This window comes from Salpingoeca rosetta (genome assembly GCF_000188695.1).
Source record: "Salpingoeca rosetta unplaced genomic scaffold supercont1.24, whole genome shotgun sequence".
Taxonomy (NCBI): domain Eukaryota; class Choanoflagellata; order Craspedida; family Salpingoecidae; genus Salpingoeca; species Salpingoeca rosetta.
The window spans coordinates 455040-474538 of NW_004754910.1; the positions used below are offsets into that span (position 1 = coordinate 455040).

General features: G+C 59.0%; 3 protein-coding genes across 3 annotated transcripts; 1 reads left to right on the plus strand and 2 right to left on the minus strand.

Moving 5' to 3' along the window:
* The first annotated feature begins 101 nt into the window (after positions 1-101).
* PTSG_08600 (kunitz protease inhibitor 1) lies at positions 102-7546 on the plus strand. The gene is made up of 5 exons (XM_004990333.1): positions 102-645; positions 833-1758; positions 1954-2268; positions 2584-6081; positions 6436-7546. The coding sequence occupies exons 2-5, from the start codon at positions 1444-1446 to the stop codon at positions 7480-7482; spliced, it is 5175 nt and encodes a 1724-aa protein (XP_004990390.1). The 5' UTR covers positions 102-645; positions 833-1443; the 3' UTR covers positions 7483-7546.
* A 428-nt stretch (positions 7547-7974) lies between these two features.
* PTSG_08601 (TKL/LISK protein kinase) lies at positions 7975-13209 on the minus strand. The gene is made up of 4 exons (XM_004990334.1): positions 12951-13209; positions 9152-12707; positions 8368-8876; positions 7975-8147 (listed from the first exon to the last, which is right to left on the minus strand). The coding sequence occupies exons 1-4, from the start codon at positions 13030-13032 to the stop codon at positions 8029-8031; spliced, it is 4266 nt and encodes a 1421-aa protein (XP_004990391.1). The 5' UTR covers positions 13033-13209; the 3' UTR covers positions 7975-8028.
* A 457-nt stretch (positions 13210-13666) lies between these two features.
* PTSG_08602 (tRNA phosphotransferase 1) lies at positions 13667-18648 on the minus strand (the record flags this gene model as incomplete). The annotated part of the gene is made up of 10 exons (XM_004990335.1): positions 17408-18648; positions 17119-17206; positions 16811-16885; positions 16498-16574; positions 15949-16134; positions 15633-15737; positions 15280-15414; positions 14944-15002; positions 14625-14685; positions 13667-14278 (listed from the first exon to the last, which is right to left on the minus strand). Exons 1-10 carry the CDS (start codon positions 18584-18586, stop codon positions 13667-13669), a joined length of 2577 nt encoding a protein of 858 aa, XP_004990392.1. The 5' UTR covers positions 18587-18648.
* Between the last annotated feature and the right edge of the window lie 851 nt (positions 18649-19499).

Consider the following 19499-nt stretch of genomic DNA (forward strand, 5'->3'; position numbering starts at 1 on the left):
TGTGGTGTGGTGTGGTTTGGTGTGCTTGCAGGCAGGTCGCGGAGTGGAAATGCAAACAACCCCCCCCCCCAAAACAAGAACACACACGTTTTTGCGGTGCTGTCCTGCTTGCTCACTGCCAACAACGACCAGCAGCAACCAGGCGCCCAGCAGACCCACGACCCAGCAACTGAGCTCCTGTATCGCAATGTGCTGTTTTAAGAGCATCGGCAAGCACGACCAATGATGGCAGTGCCCAAGAACGCACGCTTGTCAACGAGCAACCCTGCTTCCTTGCTTCATTTCCTGACAGCCTTCCCTCGTCTTCCCTCGTCTTGCTCGCTTCCAGGCTTCCTCCTCTCGCTTGCTTGGATTTCAACTGCCGGCGGCTGGCAATGTGATGGTGGGACATCCATGCATGCCGTTGACGTCACCCTCGTTCATCAAATGACACGCGCCCGCCGACCAACATGAGTGACACACACACACACACACCACACACACACACACACACACACACACACACACACACACACACACACACACACACACACACACAAGCCAACTCATCAACTGCACGCGTTCAAACCGCTCTTTGGCTGGGAACCCTGTTGCGTGCACACGCCTTTCGCTCGTGCTTCCCATCCTTTGTTCATGAAGCCTGAGGTGAAGTTCTTGCACCTGCGTTCCGCTGCAACGTTCCTCCTTCCTCTGCTTGTTGCGGTTTGTCGTGTCCTCCCCCCCCCCCCCCCCCAGTTTCCCTCTTTGTCGTTGGCAACCAAACAGCCCCAACCCACCTCGCACACTCTTCCTCCCTCATTCACTCACGCGCACACACGCATGTACTGTACAGGCACGCACTCTTTATTTCTGCTTCCATGTGCCAAAACCAACACCTCGCCGAGCTGGGCACAAGGAGTTCGTGCCGGAGTTCACACAGACAGCACACGCGTCCCTGCCACCTAGACCTACAGGCATGGGTACGGTATGTGTGCGTGCACTCCCCAAACACACACACGCACGAGTGCTGGTCATGGGTGCTTGCGGGTTGGGCGGAGCGCCGCGTTCACCTGTTCACAGCGAGCCTGGGAAGATCTGCGCACGCTCGTTTTTGTTGTGTGTGCGGGGTCTGTGTTTCATTTTCTCCGTTCTCAGCTGGACCTGAACGTACATGCGCAGCATAAGCACACATAGACGCTAGGCTCACCATCAACGTCCTCCATACACTCAACTAGGCGGCTTCTGCCTCTCTCTCTCTCTCCACCCTCTCTCGTTTCAGCTGCGGGCGGAGCCCTTCTGTACCGGATAGCCGTGTGCCCTCACTCGCACCCCACCCCCCACCCTGATACAACCAACCTAGTTAACATTGGTGCGACAGCCCCCAACTCTCTGGTTTGAGGTGCGAGGCGATCCCTTGCCAAGGCGGCCGCCTTCCTCTGTACCACATTCCCCTTTCCCGCTTCCATGACCTCAGCTACGATGAGGATCATGCAGCGGCGCGGGCTTGCCCGGCCTATCCAATTGGTGGCCCTGCTACTCGGCCTCGTGTTGGCCGGTTCGCGCCTTCAGCTCGTTGCTGCCAGCAGCGCGTGTGCCATGTACGGCGCAAACCAACAGGCCTGCCTCTCCGATCCAAACTGCAAGCTCTCTGGGACCTGTTCCCCAGCGGAACTCAGTTGCGCCGGTGGTCTCCCCATCCTGTGTGAGCTTTTGGCCGGTTGCCGATGGGACCTCAACCAGGGCTGCTACGTTGACGCGCGCCAATGCAACGCCATCACGGTATGTGCGTTTGTGTATGAATGTGTGTGTGTGTGTGTGTGTGTTCGTATGCGCTATTGTGTATTTTTGCGTGAGTGTGTTCGTGTGTTGTACGTCTGTAAAGACAGTAATAAGTGCCACCTTGCTCTTGAGGTGCCCTCTGCTCATGTCTTACCCCCCCCCCCCCCAACACACACACACATTACACCATCACAGACGGAGTACGAGTGCACCAAAAACTCGCTGTGCGACTGGCAGCCAACGTGCACGGATCGCTATGCATTTCTCCCCGCACCGCCAGCACCGCCAGCACCGCCAGCACCACCGGGCCCGATTTCACCGGCATGCCACCTTTACAGCGGCGATTACGATGCGTGCATGAGTGACCCAAGGTGCGAGGCTACCCTGCACTGCGGCAGCGCTTTGCAGTGCCAGCACAACGATGAGGTGGCCTGCATGAGCGAGCCAGGCTGCCTGTGGGACGAACTGGGCCTCTGCCACCTCGTTGACGACGTCTGCTCCTTGTTCCTGGTCAGTCCATTCGGTCTGTCGTTATCCCATAAGGGGGTGGCGAGCCTATGAGGGGGTGCGAACGCTGTTACTTTGACCACCCTCCTGCCCCAACTACCGAAGTTGCTCTGCACATGCTCAACACACACACACATGTGCGCGCTCACTCACTCAGTCACTCACTCACACGTGCGCGCGCACACACACACACTCTCTCTCTTCCCTTCCCACTCACTTACTCACTCACACGTGCACGCTCACACACACACACACACACTCTCTCTCTCTCTCTCTCTTCCCTTCCCACACACACACTCTCTCTTTCTCTGTGAGTAGATTCGCGACCTGTGCTCCATCAATCCAGTGTGCAAGTGGTTCTCCATGTGTCGCCCCGTACCGCGACCACCAGCGCCACCAACACCACCAGCCACCCGCCCACCACAAACAACAACACCATCAAGGCCACCGACGCCACCGCCACCACCATCGTGCCGCTCAGCCTACCGCAAGCAGGATTGCCCCAATCTGTGTGCACACCGCCGCTGCCTCGCACACCCATCAGCCACGTGCGTGGTGGAGAACTGCGGCGTGTGTGCGGCCCACTTCTACGATCGCCGCCAGCCAGCGTACGACAGCCGCGGACAGCCGATTCCCGTCGACTGCACGCCCACAGACCGCTGCACAGGCAACTGCCGCCGCGATTACGAGGCGTGCGAGCGCTACGGCCCTTGCAGAGAGGCCCTGTACCGCCTGTATGACGCACGCAGCACATATGCCGGCTGCAACTACGCCTGCTACCAGAACATCGCACCAAACCAGGACTACCATGCACGTGCCATGTTTGACGCGCTGTACTCGTGCCTTGGTGCGTGCGACGGACACGCGGGCAGGGGCCACCCACCCAACCCCAACAACAACGGCAACAACAACGGCAACCATGGCCCACCCGCGTATCACCCTGGCGTGTGCAGCCGGCCGCCGGCAACGGGGCCATGTGAGGCCGCCATCCCGCGCTGGTACTTCAACCCGCGCTCGCAGCAGTGCGAGCACTTCACGTACGGCGGCTGCGGCGGCAACGGCAACAACTTCGAGACCAAGCAGGCGTGCGAGCAGCGCTGTGCGGTGGGCGCGTGCTGCACCCGACGAATCGTGCACGGGGATGGCAAGGCGTACGGGTACGACCGGAACGGCTACGACCGCGACGGTTATGATCGCAACGGTGTTGCCCGAGATGGGGAAACGCACCGCCCACGCTCGCACGCCCGCTTCTCCCGCGACACGTACAACGAGCACGGCCAGGACGAGCGCGGGTACGACGCGCGTGGCTGTGACGGCGCCGGATACGATGTCCGCGGATACGACGACACGTACGCACGCGACGGCCAGCAGTACACGTACACGCGCGAACAGCAGTACGACGAGGACGGGCTGGACCGCACCGGCGTCGACAAGCACGGGTGCGATGAGGACGGCTATTCCTACGACGGGTACTATTCCAAGGCAGAATTCTCCTGCCGCCGCCTCACACGTTCGCAGTGCCAGGCACTCGAGCAGCCGGAGCAAGGGGTGGAGGTGGTGTCTTTTGCCCAGGGCAGGGCATGCGCGGAGCGCCATTGCGGCAACCCCAAGTGGGAGGCGCCACGCCAGTGCGTGTACGGCGGCAAGGCGTACGCGTACGGGCAGACGTTCACCTACGGCTGCCAGTCATGCTTTTGCGCAACAGACGGCACTGTGTCGTGCCAGTGCACCGTGCAGCCGCGCCGTGAGATTCGCGATCTCACCCCGCAGGAGGTGACGGCGTTCATTGGCGCCGTCAACATGCTGTACCAGAGCGGCACGTGGACGTCGCTGGCGGAGGTCCACCTCAATGCAGCGCCACAGGCGCACGGCAACCCGCGCTTCCTGCCCTGGCACCGGGAGTTCCTGAGCCAGGTCGAGATGGCGCTGCGGGAGGTGAGCGGCAACTGCGACCTCGCCATCCCCTACTGGGACTGGACAATTGACGCCATGTCGCCAGAGACGTCGCCCGTGTGGAACATTGTTGGCGGGAACGGCAACGCCGCAGACTCGTGCATTGTCACGGGGCCCTTTGCCCACTTTTCGCCCTGCATTGAGCGCGACTGGGACGCGGGCTGGGCAATCCCGTCGTTTGACGACGTCGCCGCCGTGCTTGCAAGCACGTCCTTCATCGATATGGCCGCCAACTTGGAGGCCCTGCACGGCGACCTGCACATGTTCGTCGGCGGCACCATGATCACATACATGTCCCCGTACGACCCCGTCTTCATCATGCACCACGCCTTTGTTGACAAGCTGTGGGATGACTGGCAGACGGAGCTGGGCAACGGCCTGCAGTACCCGCAGAGCCTGCTGCACACCACCCTCGACCCCTTCCCGCGCACGCCCGCCGATGTGCTGGACAGCGAGGCCCAGCTGTGTGTCACCTACCTCCCGCCGGGCGAGAACCCGCCCTGCGACGCCACGGCCTTTGGCGGCACACACGACACGGACGGCTACCACGCGGGCACCCCGCCCCCGCGCTACAACCGCGATGGTTACGATCGCGACGGCTACGACGTGTACGGGCGCGACCGTTACGGGCGCGACCGCAGCGGGCAGTACGTCACCGTCGACGCGAGCGAGAACGACGCGTACCCACCGTCCATGTACGGGTTTGATGCGCGCGGGTACGACGCGCACGGCTTTGATGCGCAGGGCCTGGACGAGCGCGGGTGCGGCGTCGGCGGCGGCCACCCGCTGTACATGCGCGACGTGTACCGCATGCAGCGCGGCGTGTATGATGCAATCATTGCACGTCGCTTCCAGCGCAACCAGCGCACGTGTCGGCCGCGCCGCCCGCTGCCGCCGTGGTGGCGCGAGATGAACTGGATGGAGCGCGATGATGCCTACGGCCAGCGCGTGCACACCCACCAGCAGCAGGTGCAGTCCGAGTACAACCGCAACGCCGGGCGCTCGTACCGCCACCAATACGACCGCCGACCACACGCGCACGTGCGTCACGACATGTGTTTCAGCAACGGCGACTACCTGCACTGGCCCGGATACAACGGCCACAGCGGCGATGACGACGACGGCCAGTGGGTGTACGGTGACGCGCACCAGTGCCCGCCCGGCCAGACACATGTGCAGTGCTTTGCCAATCCCTGCGACAACGCGGTGTGCCCCGGCGACAGCACCGCCATCTGTCGCGCCAACACGTGCGGCGGCTGCAAGGCGGAGTTCTACACCCCAGATGGGCGGCGTGCGCGCTGCTACGGTGATGGCACTTGCGGTGCTGCCGCGTGCCGCTACAACCCCTGCGCACAGGCCACCTGCCCAGCCAACCCGAACGCCGTGTGCGAGCCGGACGCGTGCAGGAGCTGCAAGCCCGTGTGGACAGACCCGTACTCAGGACAGCGCGTGCAGTGCGAGCCAGGCGACCCGTGCGAGAAGCATGGGCATTCGCCCGTGTGCTGCAAAGACGGCAAGACGTACGATAACGCGTGCTACGCGGAACGCGCGGGAACGCACCCTGTCTATGGAGGCAAGTGTGTGCGTTGTGAGGAAAAGTGCGAGAAGGACTACGACAGTGATGATGCCTGGGGCGACGACGATGATGACATGCACCACCACTCACATCCAGACAAGTATTACGACGGCCACCAGCATGGCCATGGTCGCCACCGCCGCCACCGCAGGAGGGTGTGCGGCGCCGACGGCAAGACATATCCTTCTGCGTGTCATGCGCGCTGCGCAGGCGTCAAGGTGGCGTACAGAGGCGCGTGCCAGACCATCCCCAGGACGTGCGACGACGTAAACTTCTTCACAGCAAGGGTATGTTGCTTGTGTGTGTGTGTGTGTGTGTGTGTGTGTGTGTGTGTGTGTGTGTGTGTGTGTGTGTGTGTGTGTGTGTGTGCGTGCGTGTGTGTGTGTGTGTGTGTGTGTGTGGAATGCGTTTGCATGTGTTTGCATGTATATGTGTTCGCATGTATATGTGTTTGCATGTATGTGTGTGTGTATGCATGTGTGTATGCATGAGTGTGTGTATGCATGCGCGTGTGTTTCGCACTCGTGTGCGTTTGTCTGTGTGTGTGGATGTTGGTACAAGCGTGGACGTTTGCCACAATGGCGTGTCTCACCTTTCCCGTGGCCTTGCGGCGACGCCCCATGCTTGCGTGTGCGTGTCAGGACGAGGTGCGCCAGTACGTGTGCAATACGCAGGCGCGGTGCATGGACAACGAACCGCGAGGGCCAGACAACAGCTGCTACTGGGACGCAGAGACGCGCCGCTGCGGATGCCAGCCATCCGACCTCATTTGCGTGGCACCATTGCAGACGTGTGTTGTGTGCTGTGACATTGACCTGCGCCTGTGCCTGTCCCTCGACGACCTCGACATCCTGTCGTGCTGGCGCGCGTTTGTGCAGTGCAAGGTGGACTGCCAGCTGAACATTCTGGGCATTGTGGAGCTGGACCTGCAGGTGCAGCTGCGCCTGGCGCTGCTTGGGTCGCCGTCCATGCTTGACTCGCGCCAGCTGAAGGACGCCCTTGTGCTGTCGATTGGGCTGCCTGGCCTGAGCCACGACCACGTGGATGTGCTTGATGCAGTCACGTCCCTCATTGGCCTGGATGACGGCCGGCACAGGCGCGCAGACGAGATGGTGGGCGGTGAGCAGCATGACAGCGCGCTCCTCGGCGCCAGCAACGGGCCGGTTGGTGGCGTGGCAGATGGGGTGGAGCTGTTGCTTGGCGTGCTGACTGACGATCCCGTGGCCGTCATCTCGCAGGTGCAGCAGGCCCTGACAGACGGCACGCTGCTGGAGCAGATCACCTTGCTCGCAGGCAGCACAGATGTCAGGAACACCTCCAACGTGGTGCTCACGGCCGAGCCAACCGTGATTGATGTGCGCACGTCATCGTCGACAGCGCCAGCGCCCCCGCGAACAACACAGCCGCACACGACTGCACAGCCGCCAGGGCGAGCGCCAAACGGCGAGGACAGCACCACCAAACCGCCGTCGTCATCGCCTCGTGGCAGCGGCAGCGGGGGCAATGGCGGCCTGCCACTTGCAGCGATTGTGGGCGCCGTTATTGGCGGCCTTGCTCTTGTGGCCATCGTTGTGTTTGCAGTCGTGGCTGCCAGGCGGCGATCTGGTGGCGGCAGTGGCACTGGTGGACATGACGGCAGTGGCGGTGGTCATCAGGCTGTTTCACGCAGTGGGCCCACCACCATCTAAAATCACAGCGTGTTTGTGTGTGTGTGTGTGTGTGTGTGTGTGTGTGTGTGTGTGTGTGTGTGTGTGTGTGTGTGTGTGTGTGCGTGTGTGTGTGCGTGTGTGTGTGCGTGTGTGTGTGCGTGTGTGCGTTGTGAGTGACATGACGTGCTCGGTCCTGTTCTTCGTGTTTGCATGTACATTGTTGTTTGCTGTTTTCTGGAAACACTGCCCGTGCCCCTATTGTTAACCACGTCGTTTGTTTGTTTGTTGCTTTGTTTGCTCATTCGGTTGCGGCTCTTTGCATCGTCGCCTTCAATACATTGCAAAAGTCACAGCGGTATCAGAACGAACAAAGAAGAAAATAACAGAAACGAACAGCGCTTCGAAGAAAGGAAACCAATGCGACGGTTAACAAGTAACAACGCCGTCCCATGTAACAAAGGGCACACGTGCATGCACACACAAGCACACAGGCACACGCGGTGGCAAAATCCAACACACACACACATACACACACATACACACACATACACACACATACACACACTCACACCACCACCACGACGACTACAACAACGACACACGTTTCAAGCGCTCCTCCAGCTCTGCGAATGTTGGGCGCTGTTCCGGGTCTTGCGTCATGCACTGCTCGGCCAAGTTTGTGTACCAAAGCGGCGCCGGGTCCACTGTGGAAGTGTTGGAATGGGGAGATCATGATCACAGGTGTAGAACGTGAGAAGGCACACGGACGGAGGAAGGAAACAACGGAACGCCAAATTGCGGTAATACACAGACAACAACAAGCACGCACGCACAACTTACACAGCATGCATGCAAGCAGGCACGCACAAGCAAGCAAACCAAACCCAAACCACAACGAAAATAAAACGGTCACAACATACATACCTGCGGTGCTGCGCTTTGGGAACTTGAGCCGCTTGCCCGCTTTGAGGATTGATGAGAGGGCACCCATCATGGGGCCCGAAAAGTCACTGCCAAGCTCCTGCTCAATGATGTCTGGCGTGCGCTCCATCTCAATCTCCCACAACAGCACACCGTAACTGAACACGTCCGCCTTGCCGTCGTAGCTGTGGTACTGCAGCACCTCGGGCGCCATGTACAGCGGCGTGCCGACACCAGACGTCAGCTGCAGCGTTGTGCAGCCAATCTCCTTGGTGTAGCACAGCTCGTTCTCATCCACAACACCGCCACTCCCTCCCGCCGAGTCCATCCACGCGTTTCGCGCGCGCCCGTCACCACTGCTGCGACTGCCGCTGCCTCTGCTGCCGCTGCTGCTGGTGGTGCCGGTGTTTGCCAGCGGTTTGCCAGCAGTGATGCGCTGCGTGATGGTGCCGAAATCCGTGATCTTCGCACGAAGCGCAGTGGAAATGAGAACGTTTCCGCTCTTCAAATCCCTGTGGTGTGCGCGCGTGTGAGTGTGTGAATGCAGGTGTGTGCGCGCGTGTGGGTGCGTGTGTAGGTGTGGGAGTGTGTGAGTGTGTGAATGCAGGTGTGTGTGTGTGTGTGTAGATGTGTGAGTGTGTGAATGCGTGTGAACATAACTCCCCCCCCCCCCACACACACACACACACTCAAACAAAGGAGGTGGAGAGTGTAACATACCGCAAACCACCCATGTTCTCGTCCAGCCCCCAAAATCGCAAACACCCCCACTCACAAATTAACACACCTGTGCAGCTGTCCCAGGCTGTGGATAAAGGCCATGCCGGACGCCACGTCCTGTGCCCAGCGCTTCTTCAGGCCGTGGACCGTCTGCACGCGCACACGATTCACGGTGCGCCGCCGCCCATGCAGTTGCGATGTTGCTGATGACAACGACGACACGGATGTGCGCTCCGACACGTCGCCCGTGGACCAGTCATCGGCACACTTGTTGTAACTGCTGCCAGCATCCACATCAACGCCATTGCTAACAAACACAGACTCAAGCATCGTACCATCGTCATCCTCATCCTCATCATCACGACTGACACCAAGGCCAGCGCCAGCAACAGGGACGAGGGGGCCACTCGCCGGCGCAGTGCTGGCATCGTCATCCTCCACAGACGGCAGCGCCTGCCCATACTTGGCCAGCACGTCCTGCACGCTGCCCTCTTCCAGGATCTGGCGGAGTGAGCCGAGTGCAACGTACTCCAGCACCAGGAACGGGGCGCCCGTGTCAATGTCGCGACCGGCGCCGAAGAACCGCACCAGGTTGATGTGGCGCGTGCGCTGCAGAAACTCCACCTCCTTCTCCAGTTCCCGCATGGTCGAGTCATCAAACTCCAACAAGCCCGGCCGCACTATCTTCACTGCCACGCGCACCGCGTCCCACGTCGCCTCCCACACCTCTCCGCACGCGCCCGTGGCCATCACCCGCAGCAGGTCAAGCTCGTGCATGTCAATCTGACGCGCAGCCTTCAGCTCCAGCACCTCCGCATCCTTCTCCGACAGCAGCTGCATCTTCAGGTCATCGTGCGCCTTCAGCCGACGGCGCCACTGCCGCTGCCGGTACACGAGAAACGCAGCGCCCTGCACGAGCGCGGCAACCAGCACGGTCAACAGCACAGCCAGCGTCACGTCCTGTGACTTGCGCGAGCACGTGCCTTCCATTGAGGACATTGAATATCCAGTCGCACACCCGCACTCAAACCGGTACGCCAGCCTGCGGCCTTGCATGTGCACATTTCCAACCATGCGCACGCGCCTCGACTCAAGGTGCAGCTGACACTCCACAGGTGCGCCTGTTAGCTGCAGGATGGGGATGGTGCGGCGGTAGTCGAGCTGGATAAAGTCAAGCGTGAACCCTGGCTCGGTCCCGGTCAGAATGGGCCCAAGGAACGTCTTCTCCAGGTCCTGTGGCCTGTTGATCCAGTCGTTGTTGCTCAGATCCAACACGCCCACGTCACTGAAGGTCAAGCACCGCAGAATCAGCTGCTGAAACGGCCCGTTGCCGTCACGGTCGCGGCTGCTGTGGCTGTTGCTGTTGCGTGGCGCTTTCTTGGCAGCATCTCTCGGGGCAAACCACTTCTGCGCCACGAGCATGCGCGAGCCGAGCTCTCGGCACAGGGCGCGGGTCGGGGGCACACGCGTCTCGCTGATGTCGAGCACCTTTGCGCTGGGCACGCGAAGCGTGGTGAGGCTGGTGCAGCCAGAGACGTTGAGGTGCTGTACATCGGAGTACACGCTCAACGTCTGGAGGTGCTTGTTGTTGTCCAAGATGAGAAAGTTGAAGACGTGGTCAGGGCACAGGTCCATGGTCTTGTAGGCGGTGCCTTTGAGGCCAAAGTAGGCGACAGTGTGGTGGAGAACCTTGCAGACGTGCTCCAAGCGCAGGTTCGTCTCATCCATGCCCTCCCAGCCAAGCTGCAGTGCATGAAGATTCAGGTCGGGCAAGAAATCTGTGCCCAGCACGCGCACGTCCACGTTCTCGGCAATGATGGTGTGCAGTGGCGCTGTGATGAACCCTTGGTGTGGATTCTTCGGCGCCACGAGCCTGGACCCGCCTTCCAGGTCTGGGGACGCGCCAATCTCCAGTCGCTCAAGTTCTGGCATCTGAAACAGGGAGGTCAGGTCGAGCTCCTTGGCGAAGTGGTTGAGGAAGTACAGCTCGCGCAGCGCAGGCATGCCCGTCACATCTGGCAGGGCGGTGATGCGGTTGTCATGCAGACGGAGAGACTTGAGCTGCGTGAGGTTGAGGCGGGGCACGTGCTTGAGGTTGTTGAAGCTGGCGGAGAAGTGCCTGAGGCTGGACAGGCCATGCAGGATGTCGGGGTCGATGGTGTTGATGTCATTGTTGCTCAGGTCGAGGATACGCAAGGCCTCGTGCTTGTTGACAGGCGGGATGGCCTCAAGCTTGTTGTCCTGAAGGCTGAGGTTTTCGAGAGCTGGTGCGCGGTTGACGATTGCTGCGTCGAAGGTGTCAGCGCCGCAGCCGACGGCCAGGAGCCTTGTCAGGTGCGGCATGTGTTCAGGGAACATGTCCGCTTTGAACTTCTTCAGCCTGTTGTGGGAAACAATCAGCTCTTGCAGTTGCGTGAGCGGGGTGAGTGAAATGGAGGCCAGGAAGTTGCGGCGAAGGAGAAGCTGTTGCAGGGCGGTGGTGAAGCGAAAGTGCTCGTCGCGGAGCTCCTCCAAGGCAGTGAAGGTCACGTTGAGGAAGGTGAGGCTGTGGGTGTTGTGGAAAAGAGTGGTGGGCAGGGATTTGATGGGGGACCCGCCAAAGGAGAGGTTCTGCAGCGCCGACTGCGACTGGAAAAGGCCGGGGTCAAGCTCCACCATGTCGTTGGCAAAGAGGTCAAGCGACTCCAACTGTGAGAGCGCATGAAATGTCTGGTTGTGGAGGTTTGTGAGTTGGTTGTATGCGAGGTCGAGGACCTTGAGCTGTGTTTGCGATTGAAATGCCGTCTGTGCGAGGGAGGTGAGCTGGTTGTTGAGGAGGCTCAAGGTATGCAGCTGCGTCATGCCGTGGAAGAGGTCGCTGCCTATCTCGCGCAGGCGGGTGTTGATGACGGTGAAACGAATCAGGTGCGCTGCGCGGTGGAAGGCGGGTGCTGCTGCGTCGTCAGCGGCGGCATCCGTGTTGGTGTTGGTGTCCGTGTTGGTGCCCGTGTTGGTGTTGGTGTCGGTGCTCTCGATGCTGACGAGGCTGCCGCCATCAATGTCGAGGGCGGTGAGGGAGTTGAGCGGGTTGAGTTGGTTGAGGTACAGGAAGGGGGATGAGACGTTGCGGATGCTGAGGGTCTGCACACTCGACCAAACGGCATCGCTGCTGTCGCAGGTGGTGCTGTCAACATCTGCCTGTTCCACCTTGCTGAGGATATCGGCCAACTTTGGAAGCGGCACGGGTCCTTGGATGACGAGGGTGTGAGGTTGGATGGCGCACATAGCTGATGCGATGTTCACCGGTGCATTGGGGCCGATCGTGTCTGCTGCCAACAAGCCTTCTTCCCAGGCCTCCAATACGAGGGCGTCGTATGGGGCTTCCGTTTGCGGTGGCACGCAGGTGTTGTTGAGGAGCTGGGCCACATGGCACTTGAGTGTGCGACCGAGGGGCACATCATCAACGGCGCGTGCCACACGCTGCCGAGGGTGTGTGGTTGTTGTTGTTGTTGTTGTTGTTGTTGTTGTTGTTGTTGTTGTTGTTGTTGTTGTTGTTGTTGTTGTTGTTGTTGTTGTTGTTGTTGTTGTTGCCGAGTGGGATGGTTCTGAAGGTGGAGATGGTTTGTCGGGAGAAGTCTCGGCGCCTGCCGTGAACGATGTTGAGGTTCCAGCACAGAGGACGTCGAGGGAGCGCTGTAGGGCCGCGAAAAGGCTCAAGTCTGCATCGGCATCACTGATGCGCGTGGAGTGAAGCTGCTTCAGGGTCGTGTGCGCGCTCATGCATGCGTGCACGTGCTGCTGACACTGTGGGTCTCTGCCACTACTGCCACTACTGCCACAACACGTTCTGGTTGACGTCGTTGAGGAGGTGGCGTGCACGACCGTACTCCTACTCGACGCCACGGCAAGCATGAACAGCAGCATTGCCGCGGCCATGGGCAATGCCACAACCCGCAATCGCGATGACATTGTCCTTGGCCAGCGGGGGCGACAACACGCCAGTGAAACACGCCCCGGTGTCCTGCTGTCCTGATGTCCGAGGGGGTGGTTGCTGTGCTGATGTCCTGAGGTGGCTGTTGGAGAAACACACAAGCCAACCTTCGGATTGTGGAAAGGTGGTGGAAAATATGGAGAATACTGCGCGGGAGGACAACTGCGGAGATGGCCGCCACCACGGAAACAAAGAAGGAAGGGATGGATGGAAGCATGTAATGCAAATGCGCTGGCTGGTGGCGTGCTCTTTGGCATTTTGGTTTTGTTTGTTCTGGTCATCACGTCATGTTTCATGTTTATGTATATGTGCAAATCAACGAGAGCAAACAAGACAAGGAAGGCATGGCAAGCAAGCAGCCAACCGTTCTGTTCACAGGGGAAGGGTCTGCAAGAAAGTGTGCGAGGAGTGTGTACAAAGAAAAGAAGAAAGGAAACACGGCCATCATGGTGGCAGTGGTGTAACAGGCTGTACATACAAAGTAAATGTGTACAACGCACGATATCACGCACGCACACACACACACACACACACACACAACACACAGCACACAGAGCACACACAGCACACAGCACACTGACACACACAGAGCACGCACATCACGCACGGTAATCACTGCGACGACTTCTTGTCTTTGATGACAACGTTGGTAAAGTACTGGGGCGGCAGGATGCCGGTGGATCCAAGGCCAGGGGAAAGGACGACGTTGTTGGAGCTGACGAAGAAGGGAATGCCGTCACGTAGGCACTTGGCAAGGTCGATGTAGACAAACGCGGTGCAGGACTTGCGCATGCCGCTCTTGACCTCCTGATCCCCAGGCAGGCCCGTGGCAAAGTGGATGTGTCTGCGTCGCATGCGGCTGAGGCCCTCGCGCTTGATCACGGGCACGAGCTTGGCATACGTGCCATGCACGACGACGGGGAACTTGGAGGCGTCTGTGATTGCCGTGAGCAGCTGCGACTCATCCGCCACCTTGATGGTGTGTCCTTGTGCTGCGCGGATGCGAAGGCCCGTCGGGCCCGTGCCCGGAAGCAGGACAAACCGCTGCTTCGGGCATGTTTCCACGATGTGTTTGATCTCCTTGGAGGAGAGCCCTTTCAGCTGCGGCCTCCTCAGCAAGTCCTCCAGTGCCACGGAGCCGTCCGGGGCCATTGACACGCCTTCCTTTTGTGCTCCATGCCGCAGTACATACGACAAGTACTTTGAGGTCTTGATCCTGGCTGACTCTTCCATAGCAAATGGTCAGTCAGAAAGAGAGAGAGAGAGAGAGAGAGAGAGAGAGAGAGAGAGAGAGAGAGAGAGAGAGAGAGAGAGAGAGAGAGAGAGAGAGAGAGAGAGAGAGAGAGAGAGAGAGAGAGAGAGAGAGAGAGAGAGAGAGAGAGGGGGGTAGTGGGTGGAAAGATGGCAGTAGGTGTGGGAGCGAGGCAATGAGAATGAGTGAAGGTTAATGTGTGTCTGTGCGTCCTTGTACACTTGTACAGATGTGTATGTGCATGGGGAGCAATGTCGTTGGCGACAAAGCAAGCAAACGAACACAAGAGAACAGTGTACGCCAATAGCAGTAACGAACCGCAAACTCCTTGTAAAATCCCGTGGCTGAGTTGAGGGCGTCGCGCTCCTTCAAAGACCCGCTGTAACAGAACACACACACACACACATGCACGCACACACACACACACACACACACACACACACACACACACACACACACACACACACACACACACACACACACACACACACACACAGGGCATGCACAAGTGGTGATGGCAGGGTGAGTGCAGCAAACTGCGACGTGAAGGGAGACACCACATCGCACACCCGCTCGCTTGCTTGCACGCATGCAGCGGCGTGTTTTGTATTTTGGGGGGGGGGGGAGAGGGTCGTACATTGGGTTTGGCGGCTGCGTGTCGGGAATGGCGCCAGGCCCAATGGAGGGACGGCCAGTCTGGTGCAAGGGAGTGTAGACATGGTGATGTGGGCATGAAGGTGAGGCAAAGAGAGATGCTTGACTGCGCCACTGCAGGTGTCGTGCAACCCGTGCAGTCAAACAAACAAACAAACAAACAAAAAAACATAACCAACCAAACAAACAAAACAAGCAACCAAACGAACAAAAAAACAAACAAACAAACAAACAAACAAACAAAAGAAACCAACCAACCGAACAAAAAAAAACAAACAAACAAAACAAAACAAACAAACAAACAAACACGTGTGTGCACCTGGAAGACGGAGATGCGGCCGCCGATTCCGCCCATGAGGAGACGGGCGGCCTTGAGGACGGCGCCCGTGCACGTGTCGCTCGACAGCGGACGCGCGTGCATGTCCGGGATGGACTCAAGCAGCGACTTGACAAGCTGCAAGGGGTTTCGGGGAGGGGTTGGTGATTGGTGATTGGTGATTGATAATTGGTGATTGGTGAGAGACACATGCGCTTGCGGTGTCGTGTGAAGTGATGTGGGTTGCGCCAATGTTGTAAAAGAAAGCAAACTGCAGTTGCAACAACAACCCACAACAGCCACAACAACCACGCCACGCCACCGCAGGTTACAGCACCACGATGACCACCGCGCACCTCCTTTGAGTCGTTGAGGGAGACAAGGAGGTCTTCCATGGAATACGGCAGGAATGGGTCGTCAATGTCCGTCATCACGAGCTTCTGCGGCTGCGCCAACTTCTCCTGCAGCAGGCAACACGGTGGCGATGAAGTGGTGATGGGTGATAATGATGGTGATGGTGATGATGGTGGTATTGTGAATAGTGCGCCTCAAGCGAAGACGATGGTTGGAGAGAAGGTGTTCACAACACACACACACACACAGCACACCACACACACACAGCACACAAGCAAAGTGCAGCTCATTCGAGGCAGCAGCAATGGGGCAACTGACGTTGAGGTTGTAAAAGTGGACGGTGTTGTCAAAGGTGATGATGGCGACACGCGTGCGCTCATCGCCAGTCAGGCGGTCCAGGTTCTCCAGCAGCGCCTTGCACACCGCCGCCACCATCCCAGACACCACCGCAGGCGACGACACGTCGATGCAGAACGCAAACACGCACGGCTGGGGCGGCCGCACCTGGTGGTAGTGGTGGTGGTGGCGGTGGTGGTGGTTTGAGAAGAAGCAGTGTTGGGGAAGGGTAAGGGCGTGTGTGCATGGACATATGGATGAATGGACGGGTGGAAGTGGGAGTCAACAATGGGGACAAAGGCGGGAGATGCGTTGAGTTTGTGTAAAGGTCGGTGGCGATCACCCACATGAGGACGCACGCACACACACACACACACACACACACACACACACACACACACACACACACACACACACACACACACACACAAACACACACACACACACATACACACATGCCAGCAACACGCAGCTCGGTCACACCAGCCTCTACGACAATCAGCCGCATGTGCGCCACCACTGAGAGCGCACCATGTAGTCTGACGGCGCAATGTACTCGACAGAGGCCGTGTTGAGATCGGGCCGTCCCGCTCGGTCGACGAGCTCTCCTGCTCGCATTGGCGCACAGCAGCGCATGCACGTGAGACAATGTGAAGAAAAGCGTGTGCGTGGTGTGTGCGCGCGCGCGTGTGTGTGTATGTGTGTGATGGTAAAGGGTGGGTTGTTTGGCCCTTGCTGCATACACCCAGCGCACGCAGCAACACAAAACAAAGCATGCGGGTTGATCGCACACAAACAAACGAACGAGCAAACACATGCACACAATCGCCACTCCATGCCTCACCCTTGACGCGGTCGTAGAAAAAGTCCTGGGGAATGTCGTTGACATATTGGCACAGGTTGCAGCGCCACCGCGCACCTGCCGAGGCAAAGATGGATGGTTGGATGGATGGATGGTTGCATGAGCGCGTGGTTGCATGAGTTGCATTGGTTGGATGTAACAGCAAACAGAAGGACAATAACATGTACACACACACGCACACACGCGCACACACACACACACGCACACACACGCGCGCGCACACACACACACACACACACGCACTCGACACGAATCGTGGCGGTGCAATTCACACGGCAACCAGACAAGACCTTGGCCGATGAAGGAGATGAACGGGTTGATGTACGTGCGGCAGCTGCGGCAGCGGACAATGGGGAGACCACTCATCACCGGCACATCCTGCAGAGCAGTCGACAAACGAGTGGACAGTGGCAGGGTGGTAAGCTTTTTGTCAACGCACGCGTTACGTGGTACCACATATACTCACACACGTGTACATACACAACATGCAGCATACACACAATACATACACACGCAACACACACATACACGCACAATACATACACACAATACACACACCACGCCACATGCACAGCGCACCTCGCCAAAGGGGTTGAGGTGGAGGGCGAGTGGGAGGCGGCACTGCGAGAGCAGCGACGATGTCTCCGGCATGGCGTTGATCGTCGCCCGCATGAACTTCGGGTCGCAGTTGGCCCGCCGCTGCGAGTCAGACAGCGGCTGCGCACGTGGCGGCCGCGCGGGTGCTGCCGGCAGTATGTTGCGCTGCCCCAGGATGTTTGTCGGCGCGTCTGCACGCGTGGGCGCAGTCTGGTTCATGACGGGGTGCGCGCCTGTGGATGCGGACATGCGGCGGGCAGGGCCTTGTGCACCCGGGTCTGGCTGGGCCGAGAACAGCGGCGGCGGCGGCAACGACGTCTGCACGCTTGGCGGCTGGCTTGTTGGTGGCTGCTGCGTGAAGGCGGCGGCACCAGGCTGGGGCGCGGGCGCCGTTGTTGGTGGTGGCGGCGGTGGTGCTGCTGTCGTTGGTGCCGCTGTTGCTGAGTGCGACATTGGCGGCGGGTGGAAGACGGGTGGCTGTACATGCAGCGGCGGTGGCATCATGGATGCGGTTGCTGTTGCTGTTGCTGTTGTCGTCGCCGTGGGCGGTTGTGACATGGGTGGAGGTTGAGACATGGGTGGTGGCTGTGACAGCGGTGGGGGTTGAGACAGCGGTGGGGGTTGAGACAGCGGTGGGGGTTGAGACATGGTTGGAGGTTGAGACATGGTTGGAGGCTGTGACATGGTTGGAGGCTGTGACATGGTTGGAGGCTGCGACATGGTTGGAGGCTGCGACATTGGCGGAGGCTGAGACATGGGTGGGGGTTGCGACATGGATGGTGGTTGCGACATTGGCGGAGGTGGCTGTGCCATTCGCGGTGGTTGCGATGCAGAAGCAAGTGTGGGAGGTGGCATGGTGGGAGGTGCGCTGTAGCCGTTGCTTCCCGCGCTTGTGCTGAACGTGGGTGGCGCTGAGAGGCCGCCATTCGTTGCCGGCGGACGCGGCTGTGATGTGCTGGTGGTGGGAGGCATCTTGTAGCTGTTGCCGCCGCTGTAGCTGTTGCCGAGAGGTGGGGGCTGGAGCGGTGGGGGAGCAAGGGTCCCAGAGAGCGGAGGCGGCTGGAGCGGTGGTGCCGCTGCTGTTGTGGTCGTCGGTTGTGACTGGGCTGGCTGAGGCGGGAATCCCGTCGGCGGTGGCGCGTGTGGTGGTGGGAATGACATGATGGATTGTGTACGTCTCCTTCACACACAAACTCTCTCTCACTTCCTTCTGCCGCGTCGCTGCGTTGGTTATGGGTTGTATGTATGTGTGTGTGTGTGTTGTCAGTGAGTGTTGTTCACGGACACGCACAAGCAACCAAGCGGCGTAGAATGTGGAATGTGAGCGTGCGTGTGCATGTGCAAGTGTGTATGTGTGTGTATGTGTGTGTGTGTGTGCAAATGCGTGAGAGAATGTGCACAATTGTGTGCGGATGTGACGCCAAGGCACAGACAGCCAAAGCAAATGAGCACGGTTGGCAATCGATCATGCTTCCCCTTCCTCCTTCACAACCCACTCACACGCACACACACGTCCACACACACACACACACACACATCCACGTATCGACGCATCCACTCACTCCAACGTCCAACGCACTCACACCTCGATTTCACAGCGGCTGCTGTCTTGCTTGCTTGCTGTCTTGCTTGCTTGCTTGCTGCTTCCGCCCCACAAAAACCACAGGAAACGAAAATCAATCAACATCTTCATACAATATTCAGCACTTCGGTAACACACGACAAACAGTGGTGGCTGCCGTCAGTGCAGCACGTCTCTGCGCATACTGCTGTGTAACAACAGCCAACAGCCAATAGCCAGCAAGCAAGTGTGCGTGGTTGTGCCGTGTTGGCTTGTCCCTCGTCTCCTTTCTTGTGCCTCATTTTCCCCCGCTTCAGCAACCCAGCACCACATTTATTGTTGTCACTGTTGTCACATCACTGTTTCGTCGGAAGAACCAACACAGCAGTCATTGACAAACACGCAGTTATCCAGCACCGCACTTCCTGTTATTATTGATCTATCTATCGATACACCTATTGCCAACCCAGCACCCCCCTCTCTCTCTCTCTCTCTCTCTCTCTCTCTCTCGAC

Excerpts from the sequence above, each read along its gene's own strand:
- PTSG_08601 (XM_004990334.1), bottom strand. The coding sequence starts at position 13,032 with ATGTCATCGCGATTGCGGGTTGTGGCATTGCCCATGGCCGCGGCAATG. Across the intron at positions 8,877-9,151 it reads AGCCTGGGACAGCTGCACAG|GGATTTGAAGAGCGGAAACG; the intron begins GTGTGTTAATTT and ends CGCACACCACAG. Across the intron at positions 8,148-8,367 it reads CCCAAAGCGCAGCACCGCAG|TGGACCCGGCGCCGCTTTGG; the intron begins GTATGTATGTTG and ends ACACTTCCACAG.
- PTSG_08600 (XM_004990333.1), top strand. The coding sequence starts at position 1,444 with ATGACCTCAGCTACGATGAGGATCATGCAGCGGCGCGGGCTTGCCCGG. Across the intron at positions 2,269-2,583 it reads ACGTCTGCTCCTTGTTCCTG|ATTCGCGACCTGTGCTCCAT; the intron begins GTCAGTCCATTC and ends CTCTGTGAGTAG. Across the intron at positions 6,082-6,435 it reads TAAACTTCTTCACAGCAAGG|GACGAGGTGCGCCAGTACGT; the intron begins GTATGTTGCTTG and ends TGTGCGTGTCAG.